The 17,189-nt window shown below is 32.2% G+C and overlaps 1 protein-coding gene across 1 annotated transcript in view; it reads left to right on the top strand.

Moving 5' to 3' along the window:
* The first annotated feature begins 12,964 nt into the window (after positions 1-12,964).
* Positions 12,965-17,189, top strand: part of LOC145280365 (uncharacterized) — a 171,919-nt gene continuing 167,694 nt past the window's right edge. The window contains exon 1 of the mRNA XM_080132136.1: positions 12,965-13,122. Within this exon, the coding sequence (XP_079988262.1) occupies positions 13,080-13,122 (43 nt within the window). The 5' untranslated portion in view covers positions 12,965-13,079. The remainder of the gene's footprint in view (positions 13,123-17,189) is intronic.

Below are 17,189 nucleotides of genomic sequence, written 5' to 3'. Positions count from 1 at the left end.
AGTGATGCATTTTGGGGGTGCTGGCAATGGTCCTGTTGTCATAACTTGTCTCGGTAGAGAGCATGAGTTGTACAGCGGTGCATCTCTGACTTCTCTTGTTGAACATTGTGTCAGTTTCAGACATAATAGTAGGCTCCTATCGCTCTTTGGATTTGTACACAACTAGCCAACTAATAGATGGTCTGCAACAAAAAAAAAGAAAACCGGTTTTCATCAAATGGAAATGGAATCGTATCATCTTTTCTATGGTGACAATTTTATCGTTCCACCCTGTAGTTAACTTGATAACGTTCTCGCATTGGAACATGCCCTTACCTTAATAACAACTTATGGTATAGGCATGACATTTTACAGGATGTCTATTCTAGCAGTCTATTCTAAAATACCCGTTTTGATGAAAATAGAATTTATAGCCCTTACCCCCTAACAAAAATATTTAAAAAATATCAAGTACATCAGAGTTATCTCCCTTGTCTATGACACAAAGGAATCATATAAACAAGATCATCATCATCATCATCATCATGTCGTATGAATCAGAAAGTTCTATTGTTGGCATTGGTTTCCCCAATATTTTTCTAGGCAGAATTCTTTCTAGAAAGATATAAGGGACTAAAGGAGGGACCACGTGAAGGTTGCCAACATCCTAAGTGAAAGTAACTTTTTGTGGAACGAACAAGATTCGAACTAGGGACACCCAGGTGGTCAGTTCGCGTCGTTTACCACCAGACTACCGTCTCCTCCCAGATAAACGAGATGTGCCAGTTGATGTGTTTTAAGAACTTTGGATAAATAAGTATTATTTTAAATGCATTTTTTTCATAAGATTAAGTAAATAATTTCTGAAATCAAATTAATAAATAAAACAAACTAAAACAGTTTATATATATATAAACTTGAGTTCCTTCAGCCGTAATCGAAACCGAAAACAAAACTTATGAAGAATTCTTGATAAAATTATTTATATGAAAAAAAAAAGAGATGCTTTAAGTGCCATCAGCCATAATCGAAACCGACAGAGACATGAAGAATTCTTGATAAAATTATTTATGACAAGAAATGGAAGTACATAATTAAACGACCCGGATGTAAGTGTGTGACACACAAAAGAACACACACGCTATCGTATTAATATATATAGATGACAAACGGTTGATTTTTTGCATTTATTTATTTAGAATAATTGTATGTTTTCATATTTAACCCTGATTAAAAAAAAAAAAAAAAAGCATGAATGCTCGTAATGATTTTTGTCTCATCAAGAAAGAAATGAAGGTCTATATAAAAAGTTGATGTATATAGATTCAATAAGATACAGAGGCTAAATATATTGGTATAAACTATATATAACTAGCGGGAACCTTCTGTCATCTTCTCCAGCAAATTTTACATAAAAATACACTTTTAGATTTTATGAAGATTCTCTAACCTTTCCTTCCATAAGGAACATACAAAAAACACACACATATACATAAACATTAAATCGATGGGCCAAAAGTATGTATACAGTTATTAAACTATTTGAAAATGCTTCGTGAAGTGGTAGTGCCACAAATCCAAACTACGAGAACTTCGATGAAATCTTCTTTCAGCAAGATTGAGCATCTTCGCATTATACGTGTTAAAGAGTAAAGAGATTACCTTATCAAAATCTTTCAACAGCGTTGGTCCGAAAGAAGAGGTATCATTGAATGGCCATCACCCTCACCTGACTTGGCACCAATGGATTTCTTATTTTTTTGGGTGGGGGCGTTGTTGTAAAGAACAAGGTGTATAAGAAGAATCCCAAAACAATAAATTAATTAAAAGATTACATTCATGACGCATTCAAAGAAATTGAGGAAAATCAAAATTTGCATGCGCACAGTGTATCAGTGTTTTGGACAAGTGTGAAGAATTTTCAGTCTACAGGCTCGAGATTTGGCATAAGGGGTACTGAGATTTGGGAAAATATTTTTAATCGATTTTCAGCCATAAATTTGGCTGTCAAAGGGTCAAAGTTCAACGATTTGACCTTTGAAAATTCTACCAAACTCCTCCGCCAATTTTGGGTCTAAACACTTGAAATTTTAGATGTAGGTTCATTGGACATGAATCAAACTTTTTAACTTGATTTGAGGCCAAAACAATAAATGTTAAGGGGTCAAAATTGAAGTCAAAGTTAAAAAACATTTGACCTCTCAGCTAATTTTTGGTCTAAACACTTGAAATTTTACATAAGGTGTATTCAGACATAGGGCAAGCTTTTTAATGGGTTTTTGGCCGTAAAATTTGGCTACCAAGAGGTCAGAGTTGAAAGAGTTGACCTTTGAAGACTCTACCAAACTCCTCCGCCAATTTTAGGTCTAAACACTTGAAATTTTAGATGTAGGTTACTTGAACATGAGTCAAACTTTTTAATACACACACACACACACACACACACACACACACACACACACACACACACACACACACACACACATATATATATGAACATAAAGTTATGAACAGTACATAGAGCCTGAGCAAAGCCGGGCTGAACTGCTAGTATATATATATATATATATATATATATATATATATATATATATATATATATATATATATATAAGAGGTGCGTTCCAAAAGTAATGTCTATTATTTTTTATACTGCCTGAATGGATCAGAGGAGATTGCAAATTGCTATCATGAATGAATTCATGCATTCATGACCTGAAAGTTACATCCTTTAGTTGCAGATATTGAGACTCTAAGAAAGAGGTGTGAGACTTGAGAGTCTAAGAAAGCAACCTCTGTCAAGGACGTGTGTCAGAAGTAGAGATGCATCATCAAAGTTGAGTAAAAAAAAAAAATAAAATAGGAGGCTTTACTTTTGGAACGACTTTTGTTTTACAAAGCATGCTTCTGATGCCCGTGTAAAGCCTTCGTTCATCACTGGCAAAAGTGCATTGAGAATGGTGGTGACTATGTAGAAAAGTTAATTCTCGAGCACAAAAGGTTGCTCGTTTTAATGGTACCATCCCTGTCTTCGTAGCTCTCCAACTTTTTGAGTAAAAAAACAATAATAGGCTTTACTTTTGGAACGACCCTCGTATTATGAACAGAAGTCGATAGACTTTATAAAGTACAGGGTGACCCCCCCCCAAAAAAAAAAGAAGCTAAATGGAGGCCATCTAGAACATATGCTTTAGAACGGAGAAAAAAGGCCAAAGACCCTAGTGTTTTGATGTGATGTTTTGAATATAATAAACTAGTTATGACCAAAGTTTCATTTCATTCAGACAAAACACTACAAAATGGGGCCTAATTAGAGTTGGGGCCCGTTTTTTTGGGGTCAGCCTATAAAATTAAAATTTAGCTTAAGCTTAGGTTAGGGTAAGTTTCAGATTATGTTTTTTTTTTTTGTTTTAAAGTCAGCATACCATTTCTTAAGCAATGTTTCTAACAGGGCAGAGTTCAACTAACACTTATCAAGCATTTGTTTTACTTGGATGACATTTTTTTTTTAACAGAAAGAATCGATGCTTTATCAATGTGTGAAATTCAGATGCTTCTCATTGTTTTTAAAATATGCAACAATGGCTTCACTTAAATAACTTAATAACCTGATTGGGGTCAAATTTTGATATGTGCCATTTGAAAGGTTGTGCTTAATAAAAAAAGAATCATGTGGCTGTTTCATTAGTGGCACCCTCTGTATGCCAAGCCCAGGACTTATTGCGTGATCTGATATATAGACAAATGCACATTCCTTTTTATTCAGTAAGAAAAAAATAAATTGGTATTATCAGGTTGGTGCAAAAATAATGTTGTGCTTTGGCATTCAACTATATATTTACAAAAACGACATTATTTTTGCACCAACCTAATATTTGGATTATTCAGACTACTGTTCTTATGTTGAATGTTAATCTCACACCTTAATAAATCTTATAAAATAGTCTCTCCTAAGACATTAGATTCCATTAATTCTGAAGCTAAACTTTTACTGACTTCTATGAATATTCATAACTTTACTGAAAGAATTTCTCCGGGTACTCCTAGATTCACTCTCAAGGATCATAAACCTAATTTTTATGACAACCCTCCATCAGATTGATTTGCCCATCTAACGCTAACTTAGGAATTGTAAGCAAAAATATCTTAGATAGAATCATCCCTTCTATTAAAGAAAAAGTAAATTTCCCTCTTTGGCTGAATTTAGATTCTGTAATTAATTGGTTTGTCTCCCTTAAAAATAAACACCTCCTTAACTTCATAACCTTTGACATCCAAAATTATTATCAATCAATTTCTCCGATCCTTTTAAATAAGGCTCTAATCTTTGCTAAAAGAAATTCTGACTTAACTAGTTTAGAAATAAAATTAATTCTCCTAGCGAGAAAGTCCCTTATACAATTTAACAATAAGCTTTGGACTAGAAAGGATACCTCTGATAATTTTGACATCTTGATGGGTTCTTCTGACTCTGCAGAAGTTACCGATTTAGTGGGACTCTTCTTACTGAAAGAACTTAAATACCACTTTAAACATATCCAAGGGGGCCTTTAAAGAGACGATGCCCTTTTTACTACAACAGTCAGGCCAAGGGAGTACAACAAAACAATTAAAAAATTACATAACTTCTTCAATAACTTTGCCCTTTCTATAATTATCGAACCAAACAAAAAAACTTCAAATTTTCTAGATGTTACACTTAATCTTAACACCGAAACTCATAGCCCCTATCATAAACCTAATCTTACGCTTTTATACGTCCATAAATCTTCTAACCACCCCAACTCAATTATAAAATCTATAGTACCATCTGTCTCTAGAAGAATTTCTGCTCTTTCTGCTGATGAAAAAACTTTTAATCAAAATGCTACTTTCTTCAATAATGCCTTATGGAACTCAGGACACAAGGAAAAGATTAAATACAACAATTATGCTCCTCCTGCAGGCCGCCTTAAATCTGTAATCACACACAATATGACTCGTAAGAAACCAGTTCAAATAACAAGATCTGCCGCTATTAATAACAATGAACCAGTCTACATATATAATCCAAACCAAAATACTAATCGCAATACCTCTAATCCACCCAGTCACATCAGGAGAAAGAAAAATATTTGGTTTAATCCTCCATTGAGCCTAAATGTCAAAACTAATATACCTAAGGAATTCTTCAACATTGTACAAAACTCTTTCAAATACCCACACAGATATAGTTCTATTTTCAATAAAAATTCAATCAGGATTTCTTATTCAACAATGCCTAATTTAGCACAAAAATCTTAACATCTAATAACAAAAAAATTAAATCAGCCCCAAAAATCCCTTTCCCAATTAAACCCAAAACTAACTGTAATTGTAATAACAAACATCTTTGCCCACTCAATAATGATTGTATCCATAAAGATGTTATATATTCTTGCACTATTACTGAGCTCCCACGCAATCCCATAACAGACACTAATATTTCGTCTTCAAGTTATTCTTCTTCTCATCCTTCATCTGATATAGTTATTAATCCAATACACCACTCGAGCAGCCCCTCCATCTATAGGGTGGTCAAAAAGTCAGGTAACATGTTAAAGGTAGAAAAAACAATATGATCCATTATAATCTCTATTCGTTTAATATTATTTGTTTAAATATTTGAGTGTAATATATAAACTACCCCTCCTGATTTCTGGCTTTGGGGCTATGTAAAGGATAGCGTTTATGGCAAGAAGCCTGATACAATAGCGTCTTTAAAGTTATTTATTGAAGAGGAGATTGCGCGGATATCAGCTGACATGATTACACGTGTTACACAATCAGTGGTTAATCGCTTCCAGCGATTGATAGAGAGAAATGGACGACAATTAACAAAATAAACATATTTCATGTTTGTTTCATTTTATATTTCAATGTATGGTACTTAAATATACGTGTATTGCTAATATCGTTTTTCTTTAAAATGTTACCTGACTTTTTGACCACCCCATACAACTAGTAATAATAATAATAATAATAGTAATAATAATAATAATAATAATAATCAGAATAATAATATTTCTCCTAATAGCCATCCTAACACTAACAACACTCATTATTCCCTCCAAAATAGTCCTCATACAGACATTGTCCCACCATTTGTTGAACACTATGAACAAAATTCAAACCATTTAACTAATACAAATCAGCAAATTAATATTAATACCAGACCTCGAGCTTTTAATAAAGTACATACATATATCGGCGCTACTTCAACATTAATTAAGAAAAGAATATCAAACCACATTTCTTCTTTTAACAACCATAATTCTAATAATAAACAGGGAACTTCTCTAACCACTTTAATTAAAAAACTTAACTCTAACAATACCCCCTTCTCAATCAAATGGACTATCATAAAAAAAGTTAAGTCTTATACTCCATGCTCTAAGTCATGTCGCCTCTGCACAACCGAAGCTATAACTATAATTACTTCCCCTCAAAGTAACAATATAATAAATTCTAAAAATGAACTGTTCTCTTTCTGTAAACATAAGTCCAAATTTAATTATGACAATTTTGAAATTACATAGTTATTACTTTTACCTTTTATATAGATATATATAAAAAATTTTCTTTAACTTTATCGTTTTTTCTACATACTTCTTAATACTTTATAATTTAATAATCCTTTATTTATTTATTTATTTATTTATTTTTTCTTCTTTGCATGGCCGGTTTTTTATCTGCATTTTCTGCTTTATTCTTTAAACTTTCCTATCTATCTAATATATCAATCTACCCACACTTTCATATCTTGTATGTATATTTACTTATATTTTACTATATGCCTTTACTTATTTGTTTTCTTGCTTTTTCCTGAATTTGCAGATACCGGCCATCCTCTCCCCTTAAATAATTTTTATTTTTTATTTTATATTTTATATTTTATTTTTTATTTATTTATTTATTGCTTATTTATTATTTATTTTCTATTTATTTATGAATTTATTTATTTATTTTCAATTTAGTATCTTCTAACAACTCTTGCTGACATTTTTTTAAGTGATGACCTGTACATTTCAGTTGACCTATATTATTTTGCCCTATATATTTTTGCGCGCCTTTAACATTTCCTGTCTGGGTCATTTTGACATTTGTTTCTCTATTTTATATTTAATTCTATCACCATTTAATTTTTTTTCCCTCCTCTTTTTCTTCCCTGATCTTTCTTATTTATATTTATGCCTCGGCAGTAGAGTGAAAAGCATATCTTATTTTTCTTTTATTAATATTATTGGAATTTTTTCCTTTTTTCCCTTGTACACATTTTTGTGAATTATTCCATCGATTTCTGCCTTTGGGTTATTTTGGACCATCTTCCAATTACAGGATTTCCTTGGATTTTACATGTGCAAATGGAAATTCAATTAACTTTCTTGAAGTTATATATTTGGATTTTACCGTCATTGGATTATTTATCTTCCACCAGACTATCCATTCACGTGTAATCACCTTTGTCTTCACCATATTCCCTCTGCTTCACTTTTTTGTTATCAAGTAAGATCTTTGACTTACTTGTTGTTTCATCAAATACTTTTGCATGCAAAATCCGATCCCGCATTTTGCTAATTCCTACCCTCTGATGAGAAGGAAAGTATTTCTTCGAAACTCCGTGGATTAAGGACTATCCACTTATCTAGTGTTTCCTTTTCAGATTAAATATGTTTTTAACTCATTTCAAAATGTTTTTTAACATGTTTTATTAACTGTTTGCTCGTGTATATATATATATATATATATATATATATATATATATATATATATATATATATATATCCACATGGATTAAATAAAAAGGATCCATTCGAAATTACAGACTTCCGAATTCGAGATAAATATTGCTGAGTTCAATAAGATGAATCCGAAGAAATGCATAGATTACATTGGCAAAAATTTGGCATTGCATAAAAGACGTTATTTCGATTGCCCCATGACGTCACAATCGTGGTGGGCGCATCGCTAAGATCGTTTGTTTTTTTTTTCCCTCCTTTTCCTGTGTTGTGTTACGGGTTCGAGTCTGCTTAGTATTCCTAATTTTTTTTTTTTTTTTTTTTTTTGCGCTCGAAATTTTCCCTTTTTATTTTGTTCAACCAACACCCTTACATACACCTCGACTTTCTTTTCCGCCTTCGCGTCACGGGTTTGAGCCACTTTTTCTTTCTTTTTTTTTTTTTTGCTCAACACATACCGCCAAACACCCAGGCAACGCTAGGCACTCAGGCTAGTTTATATATATATAAAAGGCAAAACGGCCGCGCGCGTTTTTGTATGTCCAAGAAAGGCTTCTTTCGCAGGGATTCTCAATGAGGTTACTATTTTGGGGAACTTTCCTTATATTATTCACAATGAGTCTAAATAATACAAGACAAATGAACTTATACATGGAAATGTTAATGATGTAATTTTTGTTATCTTTTAAGGAAATACCATAAGACTAGCAGGACCTGTGGAAATTCCACAGCAAACTCTTTCATATGTAATATATTGATGTTGGCATTCTGTAGATGTTCAACATAAATTAAGACGCTCTGGTATTATTGTATCTCTTTTGTTAAAACTTCAAAAGTATTCATCTAAGCTAGCAAGGACGCCAGGCATAGCCAGGTCATAAAATATGCTTAAATATGACATTTTAATTCATGCAGATTTTGTATATATTATTATTATAGTCAATTTTCTATCGATTCTAAGTTATGATTTAAAATGTATATATATATATATATATATATATATATATATATATATATATATATATATATACTTGTAGTCATCGACATACAACCCTGTTTTGTTGTATCACAACTCATCAGTGCCGCTATATATTGACAGTCAGTAGTTCTACTGATCGACCCACGGGAGTGAGGCCCATAAATAATCTCGCCAAATGTCTATTTAAACAAACATCCGTCCACCACTTTTACAGTGCTCTAACCGCTTTGTTTATAAACAAAGAGCGAGCGTCGCATTTTTCAGCCAATTAAGTAGCGAGTGAGATTACTTACGACAGTGCTCTACCCAAAGAGGAGGACTTAAAATATTTTTAGTCATCGACATACAGTCCTATTTTGTTGTATCACAACTCATCAGTGCCGCTAGACTAGCACCTCTCCGATATATATATATATATATATATATATATATATATATATATAAATTTATAGTTATATATATAAGTTGAGTTCCTTCAGCTATAATCGAAACCGAAACCAAAAACTTATGAAGAATTCTTCAAAAATTTATTTATAAAAAAAATAAATGACTTTAGTGTCATCAGTTATAATCGAAATCGAAACCAAAATTTGTGAAGAATTCTTGGTAAAATTATTTATTACAAAAAATGGAAGATCATCTATAATGTGAATATCACCTGTCTGTTTCAATGTATGTATATATGTATGCATGTATGTCTCGCAAAAACGTTCGACAAAGACGACGGATCCTGACAAGATCTGTATCATTTTGAAGCTCAATGTCTCAAACAACAAATATCGAAAAATTGGCCAAAACCATTAATTCCTTCACTCTGAACTCGACCGTTTTGTACAAGGAGGAGTCGATTTTTTTCGCCGACATTTTAGCAAATCATCGTCACCATTGGATTGACTTCGGTTAATTTCAGCGCTTTTTACTTCCGAGGAGACATTGGCTAAGATGTCAGATTTTCTTTTTCTTTCTTTTCCGCTTTCACGTCACAGGTTCGAGCCTGCCTGCCTACTACCAGTCTTTTTTTTTAAACACCCCCCTTCACCCTGGATGCCTATTGTTGTTTTGGTTCCCTCTCCGCGCTACTACCATTTTTTTTGTGCTCAACGTACACCTCCAAACACCCGGGCAACGCCAGGCTAATCTATAATATAAATCTTACCTGTCTGTTTAAATGTATGTATGTTTGTTCCCCCCCTAGCCTTGAGTCTCTGGAGGGGCATAGGCCATCTACAACTTTGTAGATGCTTTTGTAGCGACTGAGTTCCTTTTACAGCGTGACGATGCTGGCCCCACGCCCAACCTTCCCAGAAGGTACATACAGTGCCTAGACTTCCCAAATGGTCACCCACCTGGTACTGGCCAGGCTCAACATTGCTTAACTTCGGTGATCTGGCAAGAACCGGTGTGTCAACATTATTGTACCGCATATGTATGTTTGTATGTATGCCTAAAACTTTCGTCAGAGGCGACGGATTTTCATGAGATCGATATCGTTTTGAAGCTCGACCCATCAGACGACAAATATCGAAAAAAATTTGCTAAAAACATTAATTCCTTCACTCTCAACTGGGCACTTTTCTACTTTTCGCTGATATTTTCGAAAGTCATCCCCTCTTTTCGATTGACTAGCCTTAATTAAAACATTTGTCACTTATGGTTTGGTGATGGGCGCAACAGCAAAGACGTCACTTTTTTTTTCACGTTCTTTTCCTTATTTGCAGTACGGGTTTGAACCTGCCTGTCTACTATCATTTTATTTTATTTTTTCTCAACACACACCTCCAAACACCCGGGCAACGCCGGGAACCCAGGCTAGTCTATAATATAAATCTCACCTGTCTGTTTAAATGTATGTATGTATGTATGTATGTATGTATGTATGTACGCCTAAAACTTTCGACAGAGGCAACAGTTTTTCAGGAAATACGCATAGTTTTGAAGCCTGACCTTTCGGACAACAAATATCGAAAAATTGGCTAAAAACATTAATTCCTTCACCCTCAACTGAGCACTTTTCTACAGGGAGGGGTCGTTTTTGGCCGATATTTTCGAAAGTCATCCCCTCTTTGATTAACTAGCCTTAAGTAAAATCTTTGTCACTTCCAGTTTGGTGATGGATGCAACAGCAAAGATGTCACGTTTTTTTTCTCCGTTCTTTCCCTCCTTTGCAGTACGGATTCGAGCCTGCCTGCCTACCACTACTTTTTTTTTTTTTTGCTCAACACACACCTCCAAACACCCGGGCAACGCCAGGCACCCAGGCTAGTAACAATTAAACGACAGTCACTCGGAAAAAAAAAGATGTAAGCGTGACACACAAAATAACTTATTCTATCGTATTAATATATAGATTATAATCTATCACTTATAGATAGATGAATATCTTAGATAATTATTTTAATTTATTGAAAATATTATAGAAATTGTTATATGATAAAGTTTGGCTGATGTATTTTATGGCATTTCGACCATTTTTTTGGGGGGTGGGGGTAGTGTTTATTTAATTTATATTTAATACTTAAACAAAATTGGTTGGTTGTTTTTGTTTTTTTGACATATCAACCCTTTTTAGGTCATTTAATGCCGAATCCAGTGATTTTGAAGAAAGAGTTTTTAATAGAATATATTTATCTTTTTTTTTTTACAAGTCGGTTTCTATTTAACCCATAGTTGGGGCTCTAACAGGTACAACCACCTGGGAGCAATGGTAATTAAAGGGTGGTTCCACACTCCCCAAAGTCCGCAAGCTGGAGCCTCACCATCGGATATAGTTTAAGGTCATATCCAAGACCCAAAATGAAAGTGACGTCTTGTCTGTTTTATGGCAAATCAACTCTTCTTGAGGTGATTTAATGCTGAAACATAATAAAAATGACATATCGCCTATTTCATGGCATATCAAAGGATATTTAAAGATGACATGATAGAAGTGATGTCATGTCTACTTTGTGACATATCAACCCTTTTTGGTATTTAATACTGAAACAATAAAATTATGTTTTGCCTGTTTTATGGCAAATCAACCCTTTTTGGTATTATTTAATGCTGAATCATAATAAAAGTGATGTCGCATATATTTCATGGCATATCAACCTCTAATGAGTAATTTAATCCTGTTATACAAAATAATACATGCTTCAACTTTCGATTATTTAATGCTAAAGTGGCCCTGTCGGTGAGGCATTAGAATACGCCGACTGCCCCCCCCCCCCTGCAGAGGGTAAAAGTCCCTCAATGGGGGTCCTGGATATGACCTTAAACTATATCCAGTGGTGAGGCCCCAGCTTGTGGGCTTTGGGGAGTGTGGAGCCACTCTTTAATTACCATTGCTCCCAGGTCCACTCTGACCCGGAGTGGTAGTACCTGTTAGGGTCCCAACTATGGGTTAAATAGAAACTGACGTGAAAACAACAAATATATTCTATTAAAAAACTTTTTCTTCAAAATCTTTGGATCCGGCATTAAACAACCCGAAAAGGGTTCATATACCATAAAACAAAAACAACCAACCAACTTAATGCTAAAGTATACAGTACCAATTTATTGTATACTGATTACTATTCCTCTCCTGGTTAAGGTTTAGGTTACAGGTTAGGATTTATAATTGGCATAATGAGAAAATTGCTATCTTGTAAAAAATAAATTACACGTTTGAAATGTAGTATGCGATATATCAAAAGAAGTTATATTTGACCAAACTTAATTTTATCTGATAAGATAACATATGATCTATTCATATTGGTTGTAATTAAATTGCTTTTAGCTCAATATGGCAAAAATGTTTGGTTCTTTTGTTCTGTTGAATCAACTCGGAGGAAAGAAAATACTAGAAAACATTTTGTTTTTCTCAAAATGTACAAGATGTTCATTGCAAATTCTTTGTGATGTCCTCAATTACAAACTTTGGCGGCGGCTGTCATAACTTTTCTCACAACTACATGTTAGCTTATTGACATTTTTGGACGGCCAAAGATGTGTATCTGCAGAATGTTTATTAAAAACAAATTTGCAATACAACATTTTTTTTTTGTTTGTTTTATTTTTCTCCTTTTTCCTTTTTCTATTTTTTTTTTTTTTGCAGTGCATTGTAAAATGCTTGCTTTTTGCATCAAAATTGCATGCATGAAAGTGTGTCACCTGTCGCCTCCTGCATCGCTCTGCAATTTTGACCCCGCCCCTATTTTGTTTTTTTTTCCTGCAGACCTTGCACCTATTTCTTTCTTTCCTATTTTTCTTTTTTTTTTTGCGGCATCCCTAGCACGTGACCAGTGGGAGGCATGTCCAGTGGTGTCTACCAGTAGCGTGGACTATAAAAAGTCTCAGTAAGCTAGACTCGTTGCGTCTACTGGTCAGTACTAGTTGTCGCCATGCTGTCTTACATCTCGTTTATATTGGCCTTTGCCCTTGTGGGTAAGTTGAAATTTATTTTTGCAAATACTTTAGGTATGGAGGAACATACATGATCACATGTGTGGAGAGGTTTAATGGGGTTAGCAAATATACATATGACATATGATATTAAAAGCATAAACAGATACTTAATTCTACACAACAAATGCATACATACACGTATAAATCTCTCTCAATACACACATACACACATACGCATATATGTATGTATGTGTATGCATATATACATCTATGTATATATATATATATATATATATACATACATATATATACACACACACATACACACACACACACACACACACACACATATATATATATATTGTTAAATACTATAGACATTACGTGTTTGTTTAGTTTGTTTAGTTTGTTGATTACTCTATCAAAAATTCTAACAAACTTATGTGAGTCAGAATGTAAGGATGATAAAAATTAATGTCTCCAGAAGTCACGTTATCTTGGACTTCCTCTATTTTTATGGTATTTTTTACATTTTTCAACCTGAAAAATGAAGAAATAACGAAAAATAGAGGAAGCTCAGGAAACAATGTGACATTTGGAAACATTTTTATTTATTCTCTTTGTAGTCTGACTCAGATAAATTTGTCAGAATTTTTGAAAGCTTGATCAACATGAGTAAACAGACACAAAATATCTATCTTATTTAATGAAATCTATCTCCCACCCCTCTCTCTCTATATATATATACATATATATGCATATATATATATATATATATATATATATATATATATATATATATATATATATATATATATATATATATATATATATATATATATATCAATTATATTAGAGAAAGTAAGTCTCTCTATCGTTTCTTTGTCATCGTCTTTGATTCTGGTTTGACAGTTTTTCTTGTGGATCATTACAGCATGTTGTTAAGAAAAATAAAATGTAATTCGATTTCATTCCTTCTAGAAAAAAACATTTGTCCAGGTAGGAAGTATTTTCAAATGGCCACCATCTTAAAAAAAAAAACGGGACATAACCATGTATCTATACGTACAGGAGTTACTTTCCTTTGGTTGGAACAAAGAAATATTTTAGAAATGCCTTGTATAGTTGAAAAAAGTAAAAGTAAAAAAATCACAAATATATATAGATATAGACTTGCAAAACAAATTGCAAATATATATATATATATATATATATATATATATATATATATATATATATATATATATATATATCAATATATCAATTTTTATAAAACAAAGGTTTTCAATAGTTATAAACGGCTATAACTATTTTAAGCTCTATGAATTACCTTGAAATTAGGGAACAATCTCTTAAAAATTTACCGAAAATATTTTATGGGTGAAAAAAAAAAAAGAAGATTTTTGAGGTAGTTTGTTTCATGCATTCATGATGATTCACATAGTACAAAAATATACATATACGTATATTTTTTCAACATTATATATATATATATGTGTGTGTGTGTGTGTGTGTATATATTATATATATATATATATATGTGTGTGTATATATATATATATATATATATATATATATATATATATATATATAGTAAGCTATGAAAATATATATGGCAATTAAGCTACACAGAATATTCCGCGTTTCGTTCTCGTGAGAATTCGTCAGGCGTTTCATTCTTGTGAAAATTCGTCAGGCTTATGTCCGACGAATTCACGCGAGAATGAAATGCGGAATATTTTGTGTAGCTTAATTGCCATATATATATATATATATATATATATATATATATATATATATATATGTATGTATGTATGTATGTATGTATGTATATATTAGCTTATGGGGATGAAATGACAAAGATTCTGCGTAGTTTTAATTGCCGTATATTTCCATATATTATTACCTGGCTCTACTTACTTATTGAGCATTATTGAGGTAAATACTGAAAATTAATGCATAAAATATTATGTCTCATAAGATTTTATATGGATATATGAAATAATTATATATATATATATATATATATATATATATATATATACTATCATTTCAGCCCGGCGTTGCCCGGGTGTTTGGATGTGTATGTTGAGCAAAAAGAAAAAAAGTGGTAGTAGGAAGGCAGGCTCGAACCCGTACTGCAAAGGAGAAAAAGAACGGGGTAAAACCTAACGTTTATGCTGTTACGACCACCGCCGAACCGGAAACGACATTTTTTTAAATTAAGGCTAGACAATCTAAAGGAGAGGATAACTTTAAAAAATATTGGCGAAAAAAGTGACCCCCCCCCTCCTGTAGAAAAGTCCTAGTTGAAGGGAAAGATATTAATGTTTTTACCCAATTTTTCGATATTTGTCGTATGAAAGGTCGAACTTTAAAACGATACTCATCTTGGTAAAATCCGTCGCCTCTATTAAAAGTTTAAGGCAGACATGCAAACAGACATACATACATACATACATTTATATATTGGTAACTAAATATTTTCGATCTAAACTGATGAAAAAGCTTGCCCTATCGCTGAATACCCTTTATGTAAAATTTCAAATATTTAGACCAGAAATTGTCTGAGTAATTTGGAAGAGACCGCAGAGGTCAATTTTTTAAAACTTTGACCCCTATTATGACGCCTTAAAATTTATTGTTTTGGGCTCAAATCAAGTTATTAAATTAGATCCATCTCCAAGGAACCTATATCTAAAATTTCAAGTGCGTAGACCCAAAATTGGAGGAATTTTGTAGCGTTCTCAAAGGTCAAATCGTTGAACTTTGACCCCTTTAATCGCCAAATTTCTGGCCCAAAACCGATCACATCGATTTTCCCAAATCTCAGTACCCTGTATATCGAATTTCGAGTCTGTAGACTAAAAATTGACAGAGTTATTGTGTAGGGAAATGTACACACACACACACACACACACACACACACACACACACACACACACACACGCACACATACACACGCGTTCACTTATATATATATATATATATATATATATATATATATATATAGATAGTCTTGAGATTTGGGAAATCTTCATCAATTGGTCGTAAATACCCATGATTAGAATTTCATGCAAATCTGAAATATTTAAATTTTCAGTAACACCCAATCTATAAAATATATAGGCAGACTGATACTAAAATATATCTTGTAGTGTTCTGATAACAAAGATATTTTTTTAAATTTTTGAGCTGATCAACCTTTGAAAACTGAGGCATAAACACATACAGGCATATTTGCCATATATAATATCTAAAATTATTTGGTGAAATTTAAAACATTAGACCCAAATAGCATTTTCGCCGATATATGAAACTTTGCTTTTGACGAATTTTCATTTGTTAGTGTTGTGTCATGTTATTGACAGTATATCAACATACTTCACTACAGTTTATTTAAATTATGTAGCACTGCCAGCACAATTGGTAATATGGCAAAAATTTTAATAATGAACAAAAACTCAAAATCAGTAAGGGTAATAGACATATTTTTAATTAAATAATATAAAATGGTTTATCTCCCATTACAACTAAAATTTTATTTCTTTGTCTACTTAAAAGATGTGAAAACAAATAAAAAGTAATATATATATATGTATATATATATATATGTATGTATATTTATATAAAATAAAAATTATATATAAATATATATAAGTTTATTTATATAAAGTATATATAAATAAAGGTGTATGTATACATATCTATATAAAGTATATATATATATATAAGTATATATATATATATATATATATATATATAAAGTAATATATATATATATATATATATATATATATATATATATATATATATATATATATATACATTATATGAAGATGAGCATGTGTGTTATGTGTTTATGTATGAATTTTGTATGTTTGCTAGCAACGCAAACAACAGAATAAAAAGTCACCAGCCTTACGTTTGTCAATTTTTGAATTTCTGAACCATAAGATAAACTCCCTCCAAGCTTTGTATAAACTAGCAACACATGTTCATTGAATCGTATACCATGTTTCTCAAAAATACGATCACTCCAAAACGAGATGATATGCAAACAAATTTGAGTTGAACTAAGTCTAAAATTACAAAGTCCAAAGTAT

Source organism: Euprymna scolopes, chromosome 7 (assembly GCF_053919585.1).
Source record: "Euprymna scolopes isolate OS-2025 chromosome 7, ASM5391958v1, whole genome shotgun sequence".
Classification (NCBI taxonomy): domain Eukaryota; kingdom Metazoa; phylum Mollusca; class Cephalopoda; order Sepiida; family Sepiolidae; genus Euprymna; species Euprymna scolopes.
Note: the sequence above shows the minus strand (reverse complement) of the source record. Positions and strands in the feature narration are given on the sequence as shown.